General features: G+C 35.0%; 1 protein-coding gene across 2 annotated transcripts in view; it reads left to right on the plus strand.

Annotated features, from left to right (window-relative positions):
- The first annotated feature begins 46 nt into the window (after positions 1-46).
- The window catches only part of LOC124630395 (bifunctional 3'-phosphoadenosine 5'-phosphosulfate synthase), a 34,226-nt gene continuing 18,037 nt past the window's right edge, over positions 47-16,235 (plus strand). The window contains exons 1-3 of one of the 2 annotated variants that reach the window (XM_047164274.1): positions 47-263; positions 13,204-13,378; positions 15,830-16,002. In XM_047164274.1, coding sequence (XP_047020230.1) covers positions 225-263; positions 13,204-13,378; positions 15,830-16,002 — 387 coding nt within the window. In that variant the 5' untranslated portion in view covers positions 47-224. Of the gene's footprint in view, positions 264-6,379; positions 6,583-13,203; positions 13,379-15,829; positions 16,003-16,235 lie in introns of those variants that run through there. The other variant, XM_047164273.1, reaches the window with a different exon arrangement.

A 16,235-nucleotide genomic window follows, 5' to 3' on the forward strand; every position in this document is an offset into this window, starting at 1 on the left:
CAATGTCATGTCTGCTGTCAATTTATGTAAATTAAATCCCCCCGCTTCCCCTGGCTGCCCATCCCTATTGTGTGCAAGTCTGATAATCCGCTATCACTGATACCAGTCAAAAACTTATTTGCACCTTTATACTATGCGGTATTTATAAATAATAAATTAAAACGAATTGATTCTTACACACAAGTGCTCGTGTCACAATCAGTGCTCTCCAGAAATCACGTAAAATGGACGGACCATCGCGGCCGAAGAAGAAAATGAAAACGGTAAGTATTTTATTAGTGCCACCGCGGTATTCTAGACAGTAAATCGCTGAAACTTTTAATCAATATATCGTTATCTACTGTTAGGAAGTAATTAATCTGGCATAAAAGGCTAGGCCACCAGGCAACGTACAGAGTGAGGACTTATTGTGAATTCGCTATCGTTTTACTCTTAATATTATAACTGTAATGTGCTGACGAGAACCGTTCAAACTACACATTACTGGATATAAGGCTCGTCTATAGACCAGATACAGACGATTCAACGATTCATACCTTAAGAAAGAATAGTACAATATATTTTTTTGCTAATGGTGTTTACTTTGTAATTCACAATACAAACAAAAACGAACTATTTATAGCTTCTAAGATTGAGAAAAAAAACAATACTTACTAAGATTTTTTTCCAATGAAAAAAAAATTGAATAAATCATTATTTAAAACTTCCTTTAAACATATTTCCTAATTAAAATTTTTGTGGTCTTTTGCTTTAATAATTTTTGTATTAGTTAACTATGCATATAACTTTTTGGTAACCAGTATAAGCAAAAGTATTTTTATCAATAGTGTAAGTTAGTAACACAGTCATACATTTCTGTTTTCATTAATTAATTGCATATTCACCACAGCAGGAGGACTCTTGCTGATTTCCCACCTTCAAAAAAGATGATTTTCTGTTAAATCTTTCTGATTAAGTCAAGAAACTGGTTATTAATTTAACAAACAGATTCTGCAGCAAAGCCCACACCTCTTTGATCTAGTTGCAATCAAAATAAATGGGGCCAAAGTACAATAAGCCTGTAGAATTCCTCTGAGAAATTAAAGTTCATTAAAACTTTCATTACTACTGTTATGGTGCTCTAAATAATGTTTAATAAACTATTAATAAGTGTGTTATTGGCCATTATTGTTTATGATGCCATAAGTTGTCACAATGAAGTAAACATTTTATTATTGTTGGTTTAAGATTTTTAGTTAGTGTAGCTATAATTAAAAATACAGCCTAGGTATATGCTTAAAAAAAAAAAACTATTTCGATTCCTTTATTAGTATAGCTTAAACCATCCATGTTCTATTCCCTTAGCAACAGTATGTTCTACCTAAACCACCATACTATACTCTAATCATATGCCGTAATCCAACCTGAATTCACCCGAACTCATTTATCAGCAACTGATAACTACCACTCTAGTAGTGAGATAAGAATTGTTTTTGGTACCTGTTCACTAATTATGATGATATGATTCAGGTATTAGTCATTTGACCCAAAAAAAAAATATTTTGTGTGTCTAGTCTATTTGTTGAGTCACATATACTTCCACTGAGATCGATTTTCGGCTTCTGGCGTGCACTTGGAGAGGCCTATGTCCAGCAGTGGACTGCGATAGGCTGATGATGATGATAATATACTTCCAACAGCTGGCAATCGAACCAGCTGCCAAACGTCGCAAGTATCTACAATGCTTGAATTTTTGGTTCTTAAGACTTACTTGAACTAGCTTATGTACCATAACTCTATTCTTGTACTGACTTTTTACAAAAAAAAGACTAGCACCTTACTCATTACTGACATATTCTAGTAAAGACAGTGGATCCTGCTGTGGCTTTGCCTGGAGCTTAATAGTTAATATGTTCAGTTAATCAGCTTCTCTAAAACCTAAAATGTCCCTTCCCAAATGGAAGGAAAAATACGTGATGTTTTTGGGAACCCATGCCGAACGTACGAGACTACGAAATAGATAGGAAGACATAGTTTTTGTTAATCATTAATTGGCCATTAATAAGCAAGATGCGTTGGCCGTTTTCCACTGTTATTTGTGCGTCGTATCATAAAATCGGATTTAATGATAATTTCTACGTGTCAACAAATATTTATTGGTGGTCCCTCTATTGTTTGTCATTCGGCTTATTACGTAACTGGCTTCTGCCTGCGACTTCGTACGCGGATCCTGTCCCTTATACCAGCGACTACGGGGTCAGCAAAATCAAAGATCTGAATAGTCTGATATTGAATTTTAAGGGCCCGTTGACTTGAAAACAACGGAATACGCATAACCATTAGAAACGTTCCATATATGACGACCTCGATGGCGCAATGGTCACCATTCTGGACTACCGAACCTGCGGTCCCGGGTTCGATTCCTGGCTCGATCGACATTTGTGTGATAAGCATGCTTGTTAGCCGTGGTCTGGGTGTTACAATATGTATTTATAAATATATATATATGTAGCTATATGTAGTTTATCAGTTGTGTTAGCACCCATAACACAAGTTAATTAATAACTTACCATGGGGCTAACCGACCGTGTGTGAAAAGGTGTCCTGACAAAGGTGTCCCGACATTATTATATATTTAATTTTTGTACTTTAACGGCAAAAGCACAGCAGACTAAACAAAACGCTGAGAACCGCAATAGACGTGACCAAAGGGATAAGAGTAGTGATTTAAATAAAACTATGATATATCAAGACGACCAACACCTTAGTCTGCCCGTGACCATGGATGCTGTAAAGGATCCGAAACGTCGGGATTAAATAATATTAATATAACGCGATAAAATCCGTAAAAGTAGTTTTATTAAAATGTCTAATATTCGCGTAAGTGTCAGAAATCAATAAGAGTTGTGATTCTAATTAGTCCGCATTAAAGTTGCGTGTGGCAAAAATATTACACGTATTATTACGTAAAAAAACATTAAATAGATGACAAAGTCGTGGTGACTTAGTGGAAGTCGTGGTGATTTAGTGGGTAGAGAATCAATCTCTCAAGTATGAGCGTGCGTCTTTGATTCCAGGTCTGGCAAGTGCCTGCCAATGCAACTATTCTAAGTTCGTATGTACTTTCTACGTATATTTTGGATACCAATGACCGTTATTTGGAGGGGATATTAAACTGTAGGTTCCGGCTGTCATTCAACATTTTTGGCAGTCGTTATGGGTAGTCAGAAGCCATTAAGTCTTATCAAGGGGTGTTGGGTTGAGCGGGTAACCGGGTTGTGGACGTCAGATAGGCAGTCGCTCCTTGTAAAACACTGGTACTCAGTTGCATCGTGACTGGTAGTCGACCCTAACATAATTGGGACAAAGGCTCTTGAGATAATAACGACAATAATAATGAGATATAGGCACCGCAGGACATCTGAGGCTGATGACGGGGAGTAGCGACCCTGCGGGGCTATATATACTGAGTTCTCCAGGGAGAGTATACTGTCCCCCATCTCCGGTCGGTCGGAGTGAACCATGACGGGGGTAGGTCTCACGCCTCTGGCTTGGCTTGGCCGTCCAGAGTGGAGTCGCTAGAGCAGGATTAGTAGCCCTGCTCGGAGGGTAGGTGCCTCATGGTAAGCACAGGGAGCGCGTAATCTGCGTTTAAAGTCCGCCGAGGTATCCTCACTCGACCCTTCAGCCGCTCATGTCCCTGTTGCCCTCTTGTTGCTATTCAGTGACTGGTTCCCGGGGGCCCAGTAAGTGAGGTGGCGAGTCTCCACCTGCCATTTTTACATGTACCTAATACATTGTCATCCACTAACATCCCATCACAAAAGCCCAAGTAGTTTTCCTCCATAGTCAGCAATAGTTTAGCACAGAACCGGGGATTGTCTTTTTTTAACGACGTCCACCGGGGATTGTCCTTGGGTTCATTTCTATAGTGTATAAAGGGATAATCGTCGGTTTTGTGTCACCATTTCATTAAAGTTGTCTCAAAAGGGCTTCAGCGTGTTGGCTTCGGCCCCACGTTTGCCTCCCGAAAATTCGGAACTCTGTAGTCCCGAGATCTGGAAGAGACATACAAAATAATAATGAGATTTAACGCAACAAAGTCGGAGAGTGGGGGCTCGTGACGCCACGTTTAGGTATGTAAGATTTGTACTAAGCAGTGACTTAACACGAAATTCAAGCGTTGTTGTATCTTCGTTATTATTTGTTTGTGAGAGAGAGAGAAAAGAAAAATACGTGTCCATTATTTTAGGGTTATCTAAAAGACGGACTAATTACTTTTTTTGATTTACCATACATATTTCATAACATTCATTTCTATTCATTTCAAGTGTAGTATTGCTCTTGAAGTTCCACATCAGGTGTTCCAGATCTTCGATGTTTATACGTCAATAGAGAGTGCTTATCAGATTGAACCACTTTTGCTAAAACGTCATATCTTCATATGCTATAGTCTAGCTGGGCTCCTGGAGTTCCACATCAGGTGTTTTAGATCTTCAATTTGTATAAGTCAATAGAAAGTGCTTATCAAATTGAACAACTTTTGCTAAAACGTCATACCTGTATATGGTACAGAGAAGCTGGGCTCTTGGGGTTCCACATCAGGTGTTCCAGATCTTAAAATTTATTATCTCAGCTGAAAATGCTCATCACATGAAACAATTTTTGCCATGGCACCATTTTTGTATCTCTTATAGTTTTGTTGGTCTGTTGGAGTTCTGCATCAGGTCTTCAAGTTTCGAAGATAAATTATAGTTGACCAGGCTTAATACTGATACAAAAAAGAAAAAATCATTGAAATCCGTTCAGTAGTTTGGAAGATTAGCGTGTACAAACAAACAGACATACAGACAAACAGACAGAATTTTTTTTTTTTGGATTTGTGCTCCATACTGTTTCTAAACCCCACCCAATTATTATTTTTTTAATATGTTCAATGTACAGACACAGATTTTTTACAGAATTATTATATGTATAGATTAATCGTCATCAAGATATTTGCTGCTACCCAAGGTTTTGTCAACTCATAAAAGTAGCCAATTCATTAATACGTGCACCTGCACTTAGCAGCTTATTACATTTTAGCCATCGCTAAGTCAAATCCATGCACCACTACAATATCTCAGCCTAGATCCCCGTCTTATTTTTTCGCTGGAACACATACCTTTATCGACAATATCAAGGGTCTAATGTACTTTTCCGCGTATAAGCCGGTCCAGGTTACATGATGGCTTTATAATAAAGGCGCCTTTAGAAAAGACGGACGTATCACTGCGATGTCTCTTTTGCACAGTTACCTCAGTAAGGTGACCTGTTACCTACGCGATCTATTTCTTTCTGCTTTCCACAGATGATACTACTTATTCTTTCCGTAGTACTATGTTTCGAGATTCATCTCATTTCAATGCAAATTCCGTATATCCAGGTCCCAGATAAAAAAATAAAGCATCTTTAGTGGTGACAGTTTCAAATTAGTCTTTCGGTCCCCTAAAACTAAAGAACTTTTATCAATTTATCATCTACATACAACACCTGATTTTGGTCTACTTTTTGATGTGTTTAAAAATCCACAAAGCTACACACAGAGGCCTGACCTAGAAAACTAACTCGAGACCCAGTTTAAAGTAGTTGCTTGCGCTTCTACTACATCAAGAGACGTACGATTCTAGAGCAGAATCTGCTTTTAAGCGACCACCCACAAATATGCTTGCTGTAGGCAGAGAAAAGCCAAAGTATTGCCATGAATAGGTCAACGATACTTCAAAGTGTCACTTTACGATATGGCATATACGATTGGCCACTCTGGAGAGGTTGTCGTCAATCAGCGAACTGATTTTCTATTTCTGTGGTTAAATTCAAAACCACATTTAAAAGTATTTCTCTTTGTGTGTCATTGCCTCAACAAGCATCATTCAGTGTTTATTATTCGATAATAATAACATTCAATCAAGTGTAGCTTCTCATTAGGCACATTCAGTTAATTATTATTTTTAGAGCCCAAAAGAAACTAGTTTGTTCCTCAATTTAATTATTTATTCTTATGGACATTTATTTTTATATTTTGAATAAAATATTCATTTCGAATATTAAATAAGTGCTGCATTATGTATTTTTTAAATTGAATTTATTGCTGCAAAATTGGTACCTGACTGGATTCAGAAATCTTGAAAGGCTCCAATATATACCCCTTGAAGTGACAGGCACGACCAGTAATGCGAAAAATAAGTTAAACGTTCAAGAGCAAAAAATACTTATTTTCCGGATATACAACAATCATTTTCTAACAAGGCTAAAATGCGGTGCAACTGTTCTGTCGTTCAATAAACTACTACAGGCCATTATTTACTAGCAAGCAATTTAAAATACAGTATCATTCAGTGAGCGCGCCAGTCTTGTGTTCAACAGCGCGAGGGCCGTGCGTGCTGTTGCGTTCATTGCTTATTCGAATTATTTCGAACGCAACCGTTCAATTTTGGCGGGAAGTTTTATTTGACAGTTGTTTTTTTCTATACAATTATGAGTTTGGAACAAAGGAACAAGAAAGTTACAGATGTTTTTGAAAAATATAATATCGCTCAATGGGGCAATGGACCTAAGAGAACGGTTAGTGGTTTAACTTTATTGCTTTAGAAAGAATAATATTTATTTTTGTGATTTCTAACTTAATTCAAAACTGAGATAAAATAAGTTATACATAACGAAATTTTAAGTGCCCGTCTGGAAGTAATTCGATAGGAAAATTTATTGCGGCTGTTTTGTTTACAACCTAAAATAAATATTATTACAGATGTCGGTAACATGGCATAGAAACGACACGAATTGTTTTAGCAGGAAGGATATCATTAATTAAAAATATTTGCATATGGTTTCCGCAATTATGACATAATATTGTGTGGATAAATGCTTTCTCCGTATAAGTTTGATTCATCAAAAGTTTTTATATCAACTTTCTATCCGGTATTTTTACTTTCGCGACTACGTATCCTATTAAGGTTAAAATTTTTGCCATCTTATATTCCAAGTACAAAATTATCTCATGAAAAAATATATTATGAAGGAAATTATACCACGTAAGTACAGTCAGCCGAATAATTTTGTCTCATTTTGAAAGTTCGTTCTGCAACGTTCTGCGCGTTTGTTATTTTTAATTAATTATGTAATGGTTTCCACCAACTAAATAAATAATGTGAATCATAATAAAAATGACTCAAAAATGGAATCGTCCAGTTTAATCATAATTATTTATCACAGTAATTTTCTATTTCCAATTAATTTGGTGACGGGTCATCATTGTTCGCAATTAAGTAAAGATTACTAGATGCTAAAACTACGCGATATCTTTAATATTACCCATAGTAGGTAAATGATGATATTAGATAATTATAAGATATTCGTTCAAAAATTAATCATCGATAAGTTTCTAGGAAATCGAACTTTTCAAAGGTCGATATGCGTCAATACGTAACTTCGACTGACAGAGTACCGACTGTTTTGATGGATTAAGATAACATTTTTACTACGGAATACTTTTATCTACACATTTATGTAGGTACATTACATACTATCCGACTGACAACAGTCATTAGATAATCACAATTATACTTCGTCGTAAGTACTCGTAGGTGTCGAAAGTAATATACCTAGAAGTCTAGACTATCAAAAATATTTCAAGTTCATTATTTTTTCAATGCATGTCATTGTGTTGCATCACTGATATTTATTACCTATATTATCTTTTAAAAAGTTTGTGCGGTCAAAACTCGAGTTTTAAACTCCAGTTTTTTGACAGTCCATTGACATTATATCATGCTGTTGCTATTGCTTTCGCGCCTTCAAAAAGATAGTTACTTTCTTCCTACACATTTACTTTTCGTTCAGAACTGCAGAGACTGTTATTAAACGCAATCAGTTCTTACGCGGAAGGGTCCAGTAAGCCAATAAGATGCATCCGCTGTGTTAACTGGCTGCTTAAGTCACATTTATTATAGGATACTCTCCGCAAAACTACATTTCGTAAGAATTTTATGTTTTCTACCGTGGTATGAAATTGGTGCTTTTGTCTAATTGTTTTCAAAATCCAAAGTCATTTATTCAAAGTAGGCTGAAAATCAGCACCTTTTGAACGCCAAATCTACAAAAGACAGCCCCCAAAACGCCCGCCCTTCACCACTTCCTATGTGTTTTTGCTGGGAAGAAGAAGTGGTGGAGCAAACTCCCCAGCAACACAATTCTATCTGTATGGTTTAGGAGATAAGGACCAGTTGTAGGGCTTATTGTACTTACCATTAGTCCAACATACTGACCCTGGTCCCAAGGGCTGTTTACTTATACAAACGTAATTGCTTTCCTCAATAAAAGTTTAGCGTACTAACTAATTCACCCAGTGCAAGTGCAACTTTCAATGATCTTGCGTCATAATTATGCAAACTGGACCTATAAATTGTAGAAGAAACGTGCAAGTACTTACTTAATCATTCTTATATAGTTTACAATCATTCTAATATATATTATTGTAATTAAAACGAAGTTTTTTCCCCTTAATTTAGAAGTCAAAGGATGATAAATCGGATGGTCTATACATATTAAATTACAGTAGGTACTATAGTCTATTTTCAGCATAGTGTTGGTTTACAACGTAAATATTAGGCATCTTAGTATTTCATCCGTATCAGGTTTGTTTCGTGGAAACGCCTGTCTATACTTCTATTCAGGGAATTCTAAACAAAGCCGTTCATTCAATAACATGAGAATTATTTATTTACTCGCCTCATGTGTATTTAATTTAGATTGTAATTCAAATTGTGTGTTTGAGTGAGTAAAAGTCTGACAGTCCCTACCCTAAACTCTGATGATTTCCCATTTCCAAAGTGTTTACTAATATTTTTCCGAGGGACGAACCTCGAATGGATATGGCCTCACCAATTATGAGATAGGTAGGTTTTGTACGCGGTAATTATAAAGCATTTTTAACCCAGTTTAGGAAGTAAACTGCGAATGTTTCAATATTGTACATAATATACACAAACTCTACATTTATTTACGACAAAAATATAAAACTACTTATTTACAGAAATAATATATGTAACCTTAAAAGAATTATAACAATTAACAAAAGTTAGTAAACTATAGAAGAATTAATACACTGTAGTAGTAGCCATGTAGGTACTAGGTATTTTTTTTTAATGTGCTATTAAGGCGCGGACAGCACCCAAATGGGCTTGTCTCAAAAAAATGTTTTGCCAAATATATACAGTTTTTGACGGCGAAAAAAATATATATTAATCTTGAACATATTTCTGAGAACCCTGTTAACTTCAAAACACGTTCCCGAAAAATTTTCTCGATACAAAAAAAAAAAAACTTACCTCTTAAAATGATATTCAAACAAAAATATCTGTTTTACTTATCAACGAACATTGATAAAATTTGTAACATCAACGAGTATATACAAAACTTAGTTGATTTTTATTTTTGACTACTCAACTCATTTTAAAGCTATTAATTTATATTATTTTACGAACGTCCCGTCATCAGACTTCTCTGTCGAACGTATTGTGTTTTGGGTGCCTCTTAAAAAAAAATTTAAAAAAAATTAATTAAATAAAATTTTGTGCGATTTTGTCGTAAAAAGTGCAATAGAATCATTAAAGTGATGTAAGCATGTGGTAACAATAGTTTTACTAAGCATTTGCATGAAGCATGCTGTCAGATACTTTTCCCCACGTGTATTACAAAACAGGGTACATGGTTAGTTTGATAACAGATTATTTCATGATTAGATTGGACGTACTCCGATATACTCCTACTTTGCAATGTTAATGTTTGTTTTACAACAACGGACAATGTTACCGCGGTTTTCCATTATGTTATGGATAATCCTAGATATATCCTCCTTCCCAGATCAAAGTAATCATTTAATGAAGATTAAATATTAAGAGATTCTACTTGAGACTTGAGCGCTAATGCTGCTAGAATTAATTGTTTCTTGGCCAGTAGGCAGATGAAAGTGCTCATTCAAGAAGCCTCTGACCTGTCTTTTGACTTAATTAAAATAACTTGTTCTGTTGTTTATACACTGCTTTATAGTATACAGTTGTTTAGCATTATATCACTGTTACGTTGCCGGTATTGTGGATTTACGTAAACATTCGACTTTCTCCACATTTCTCGCGCGGGTTCGTATACTAGTCGGTGGGGCTAGCTACCTACTAGTGTCAGTCATGCGTTATTCGAAGGTCTTCTTAAAACGTATCGCAATTAAAATTATAAGAGGAATGCCTATTGGTTTTGATCTGATGCCGGATAGATCAAAATAACTTCTGTTCCGGCGCAAATATGGCACTAAATTGCAAAGGATCCTTAAAAGGACCCAATTTTGATGCGGTTTAATTCTCACTATAGTGGCCCATTTAAAGTCGGGCAGCTACAAAGATGTGTTGAAGTTTGTTTCAAGGTTAATGATTTTTAAACTATAATTTTAATTGTGTTTTGTTTATTCTTTGCCGCACTAAAATGATTAAAAATAAATTATGTCTCTGCCTCCAGATAAAATCAGTACCATGCATTATTTCATATCTTAATATTGACATTGCAATGTGAAGAAATTGGACAATAGGTTATCTTCACTTCTTTAACTTTATCACAATGTGCGTAATTAAGAAACAATAATAGAGATACCTACAATTAAATAAGTATTCAATGATGGGTGAAAGCTTTATTCTTTTAGTACATTTTTTGATGAAATTGCCCCACTGAAGTGACTTATATGACCCATTCTCAATGCCCCATTTACAGACTATGAAGACGTATAGCAAAATTGATCATAGTATGGTCAGCTGACCAAATCAAAATTTTCAAAAGTTCGTGGTAACGTAAAGTTATAATTTCTTAACAACATAGACGCAAAAATTTAATTAACATCCTAAACTTAAAAACGTAAATGAATGTTCTGATAAGTAAAATCAACCACAGGTGTTTAGCAGTTTTGAAAACTTAGGTTGGTTCAGCTGCTTTTGAAACTGTACTATTCGAATGTTCCCTAAACTAAACGACTTTGATTATTACGTTCGGCGTCCGATCAATGATAATGAATATGCGGAACATTCAAGACAATTCCTGTAATGGGTTTATGATAAATAGTATGACCGAAAGAATAGTATTTCAAGACAGCTATCTCAAAGTAAATTAGAAAATATTGTCATGTCTACGACTTTGTTGTCAGATTCATACAACATCTAGGTACAGTCGGAACAATAACTGTAGATAATTTTAGTTAAAATGTCGATACATATTATTAAAACTGTGAAAGTTTTATATGGCAGTTGTACCGATTACTTGAATGTATGTAGCCTTCTTGTTCTGTGTTATTATTATGAGAATTAAGCATTCGTAATCAAGCCAATATTGAGGCAATGGTCATGACTGGTCATGAGTTAGTACGGCATGTCTATAAATGCAAATTTTAAATTATCTAGTAAATGTTTGGTATCTGCATACAAAACATATGTACATATTATTTTGCAAAATCTTCCAGTTGAAAAATAATCAAGTCTGCAGCAAGTTTTAAAAGCCCTTTGTGTGCAACCGCTGCAAAAAAATGAGTAAGTATTTCGAAGTAAAAAAAATACGCTAAAACTAGAACTGCATTACCACTGTAGGCTTATAACATTGACATTTATTTTCGAATGCACTGCCTACCTAGAGTAATAACTTGACCAAGGCCGCAATAAAATGCCCTTCACAATTGAAATGATTAATTCTATACATTTAAGTACTACATTGTATCTTGATGTTTTATGACTGTCTAAATGTATGTAATAAACTGCATTACTTATTATGTAAATTGATTTATCCTATGGTTTTTATCGGTCCTGTCATAAACCTACTTTCCCTAATTTAGTTGTATGAATCCAATCTATTTAGTCACAGAAGTTGCTAAAACAGCTGATTATAATTAGAAATCAAGATATGGATAAAGAGCGATTATTTTCCGAGTGCGTGAAGTTGATACCTTTGCTAAAATCGCTGAAACGGATTGAATTTGATAAAAGACTAATATTGACTGATTAAAATAAAAAAATACTACAATGCATAAAACGTAGGCGGTTCGTGATAAAAATCTGTTTTCGAAGTTGGTAGTCGATAATGTTTGCATGTATTATTTTTTACACGAACGTGTGAGCTTCACGGGTCACTGGTTTAGTTAATTTTGCTATAGTACAGTGTTACTACTAGTACAGTTAATGGTTTAATGAAATCTGTGCAGATGGAGGCTGAAATTAAAACATAGTAGGCGTGGTCTGCAAAAATTGAATTTTTTGTTACAATAGATAGAAGACAATGAGTTTAAAACAGTTTTTTTTTTCTTTTTTATTATATAGTATATTTTATAGTAGCTTAAAAAATAAGAAGAACAAACATGTTTCTTAAGCCTTAGCCACTTTAAGCAGGTAGGTACTGTAAAAAGATTTTTCCCAAAATTGGGAATTGGGATATTTTGATATCCTGCCCAATTCCCAAGTTAGCGTCATGGTCTGGAGCCCTATATCCTGTAGGTATATATATTAACAGGATGTATAACTTACCTTACTCGTGGTTTCTTTAAATATAAAAAAGCGGCACCTCCTTGCATTCCATTCATAGAAACTGCATCATCCAAGGAAGAGGAAGTCAAGTTAGCAATGATTAAAAAACTTTACTGTTATTAGAATAAACGAACAAACGTGTTTAAGGCACATGTTTGGCCTTTATGGAGGTCATATTTTTATTGTGCTTTACGTTTCCAATCACACTTCGATCAATGACCATCGGACACTATGGCACAGATATAATAATTTCCTGCTTGCTATTTTGGTTGTGCAATTAGTAAATAATAGCCTGTGCTATTTTTAGACTCACAGGTGTATTTCTTGTCTGTTGCGAGAGTTCCGTACTTCTAATGAAAAAAACAGAACCCTTGTTAGATCAGAGCCGATAATGCGTTGCTTTGTTTTAACGTCACATACTTACCTAAGAACTGAAAACTTATATTTAAATCTCGCTTGTTACTGAAAACTGAAACTTCAACTGAAACTGAAACTTCTTTTATAGGACTAATGGAATTTAGGTAGTGGTGAAGAGTGGCCGTTTTTATGGTTGTCTCATCTAATTATGACCTTCGAAAAGGGCTGTTTTTAGCGTAGGTACTTAGGTACTTTGAATTAACTGATCTGTATTTTGTTCCAGTGCGCTCAAGTAGCTACAAATGTAGTGGAGCAGAAGCACCAAGTCTCTCGAGCCAAGAGGAGCCGTGCCCTCGGAAGCAGAGCGTTCAGGGGCAGCACAGTATGGTTCACAGGCCTCAGCGGTGCCGGCAAGACTAGCATAGCCTTCGCACTTGAAGCCTATCTGGTATCTAAAGGTATTTATATCCAGCAATTAGATATATGTGTATAATCCTAGCTGTTTCTCGCGGCTATATTCGCGTCCCGTGGACACTACTTCCCGTATCCTGATAAAAGCTTTTCTTACTCGAAGATACTTAGTGTAGTTTCCTAAGAGTGAAAAATGTTCAAAACAGTTCTGAAGATTCAGATTAACAATCAAAAAGATGATTCCTGTTTATTATATTAGTGTAGAAAGATCGCTATTATAAAATGATACTTTGATGTGGTGTTTGACTGGTTTATTCTAGTATTAAGCTCATTTCCATAACACACTACTTTTAGACTAAGACTAGATTCTAGCTGAGTAGGTATGCGTGACATACCTAAAATCTGAGCGTGGTCTTAGTTACTAGATACAGTATTATAATTACAATAATATAATGAAGAACAGAGAGTAAAGCTCTTCTACGTCCAGCAGAGTTGGGCTGTGGTGTTTGTAATATCACTGTTTTTCTTTTATGAACTCCCCTTTTTAGTGCCAAATTGATATAGACAAAAATCATCTTAGTGGAAAACATAGTGTATTCGCTTTTGGCTTATCTTCTAGTACAAACTAACACTTTATTTAAGTGCCACTTACTAGTATCGTTCAGTAAACCCGACGATGTATGGACTTTGTATTTAGATAGGTACTTGAAACAAATTGATTGGAACCTACCTTTAGGCTCATCTTTTTACCCTACCGGCCGGTTAGGTTTTTCCTTTATTTTTCAAACATTTCAATTGAATCATATATTTATAGGAATACATACCAGTTAGGTTTGCATTAGTTAGCAAAAGACATAGGCAAAACTGAGTTTGTTATAATCCTTGTATAGCCCTTTCATATCAACTTGTATACATGTGGCTGTTAAGTACCTAGAAACAATTGTACTTATCTTGAAAAATATAGACAATATATTTTAATCTATATCTAGTTTTAGTAATAAGGTTTCTTATCAGTCAATGTTATTAATTGATTGTTTTAATATTTTTCCTGATAACCGACCAGAAACTGTTGATATTATTTTTGTGGCGCTATGTTTTTTTCTGGGTTCACAATTTGAATAACAATAATAGAAACTCCAATAGATAGATTCCATAATATTCTCTAAGAACCTAACTACCTAGAATGTTACTAGTTACCTTGTTGAAAAATTCTAATTTTCACAGAAAATAGAAATAAGCATTCTTCAAGCGATTACGAGTCCTAATCGAATAGTTGTATAAAATTAGCAGTCTAATCTACAATGACGTAGGCATGATGTGATTATGAGCCATTCTCAATATTATATCTGTATCTGTGGTTATGCTTACTAGAAATAGGAATTTGATATTACCGGTATGGGCTATTGTTAAAATTCTATCTCTAATCAGCAAATCGACATATTAAATGTTGGGAACGGCTTAACAACATAGGGAAGACAACATAACCAACTCAAAGTTGAACAATTGAACTTAGAATTTACTTTTTATTTTTCTTTTAAACTTATACGTTTTTGGAACAGTGTCTAGGTAAATACATAATAGATAACATGTGTAAAACGTCGTGACCCAAATAAAATGTAATTTAAAACTGTTATTTGATCCAGTATGTAACAATAGTTACTTATTTGTATAAATGCACTTGCTTTATCAACTTACCTATCATGCATTGCATCAATTATTTGTTATGTAATTAGTACATTAATCTTGAAGCAATCAACTAAACGCAAATAATATTATCTTCTAAGAATATTGCGTTTTGCATTCGCAACCAGTTAAATTATAATATTAGATGTATTTATTAGCTTTTAATATGATAATATGTACCTCCAGAAGATTCTGTGACCTTTCCTCTTTCATTGTTCTGTTTTTTTTATTAGATTGATATATAAACCATAATTTCTTCGCTAAGTACGAGAATCTCTTTAAACACAATTTGTCTACGGCATGTTAAAAACCTAGCTTACCTTCTACCCGTAGCCTACATTACAAAACGTGACAATTCCATAATAGACCTCGATACATATGCAATTATGTTAAATGGTATTTACTCATTCTATGATAATACCATAAAATGCCGAAGACCCAGTTTTAACACTCCACAGGTAGGTTAACGTCGTGTCGAACTCGCAACGTTAATAATGCCTGCATTTTTGTATCTAATGAGCCTTATTGGTATTTTGATACAAACTTGATATGCAGGTAAATATGCGCACAAGGATATGTCTCTTCTGCTTGCTTGCTTCGGCTGAACTCTGAAATGGTTGAACCGATTTTGACGGGAATTTCACTGGCAGGTAACTGCTATAACAATGAGTAACTAAGGTTTTTAACCAGGTTAGGGAAGTACTTCCTCTTGGATGCAGATAAAAATGCAGGGAACAGCTTATAAAAAATAACTGGAAATCCATCAAAGTTCAAATAGCTTTACTGCCTAGCTAATAAATATATTTTTCTCTCAGGTATCCCAGCATATGGCTTAGACGGTGACAACATCAGGACAGGTCTGAACAAAAATCTCGGTTTCACCAAGGAGGATCGAGAAGAAAATATTAGGCGAGTGGCAGAGGTTGCCAAACTCTTTGCTGACAGTGGTGTGGTGTGTCTATGCAGTTTCGTATCACCCTTCGCAGAGGTAAGGATTTGAACTTAGAAACGGCTTGAGCACACGTCTCTATTGGTTAAATTGTCCAAGCATTTAAGACAATTTAAAGGCACTTTCATTGAGCAAGTTCTGAATACAAGTATGACGTGAAATTGACTGTCCAATAGAATAGTGCCTTTCCGTAATGTCCTAGTGCTATGAGTCATCCATTTTCGGTCTGAAAAATTCGAAGGTACTGGTCATATTGATCAATTTGTAATTGC

The sequence above is a fragment of the Helicoverpa zea genome, chromosome 5 (assembly GCF_022581195.2).
Source record: "Helicoverpa zea isolate HzStark_Cry1AcR chromosome 5, ilHelZeax1.1, whole genome shotgun sequence".
Classification (NCBI taxonomy): Eukaryota; Metazoa; Arthropoda; class Insecta; order Lepidoptera; family Noctuidae; genus Helicoverpa; species Helicoverpa zea.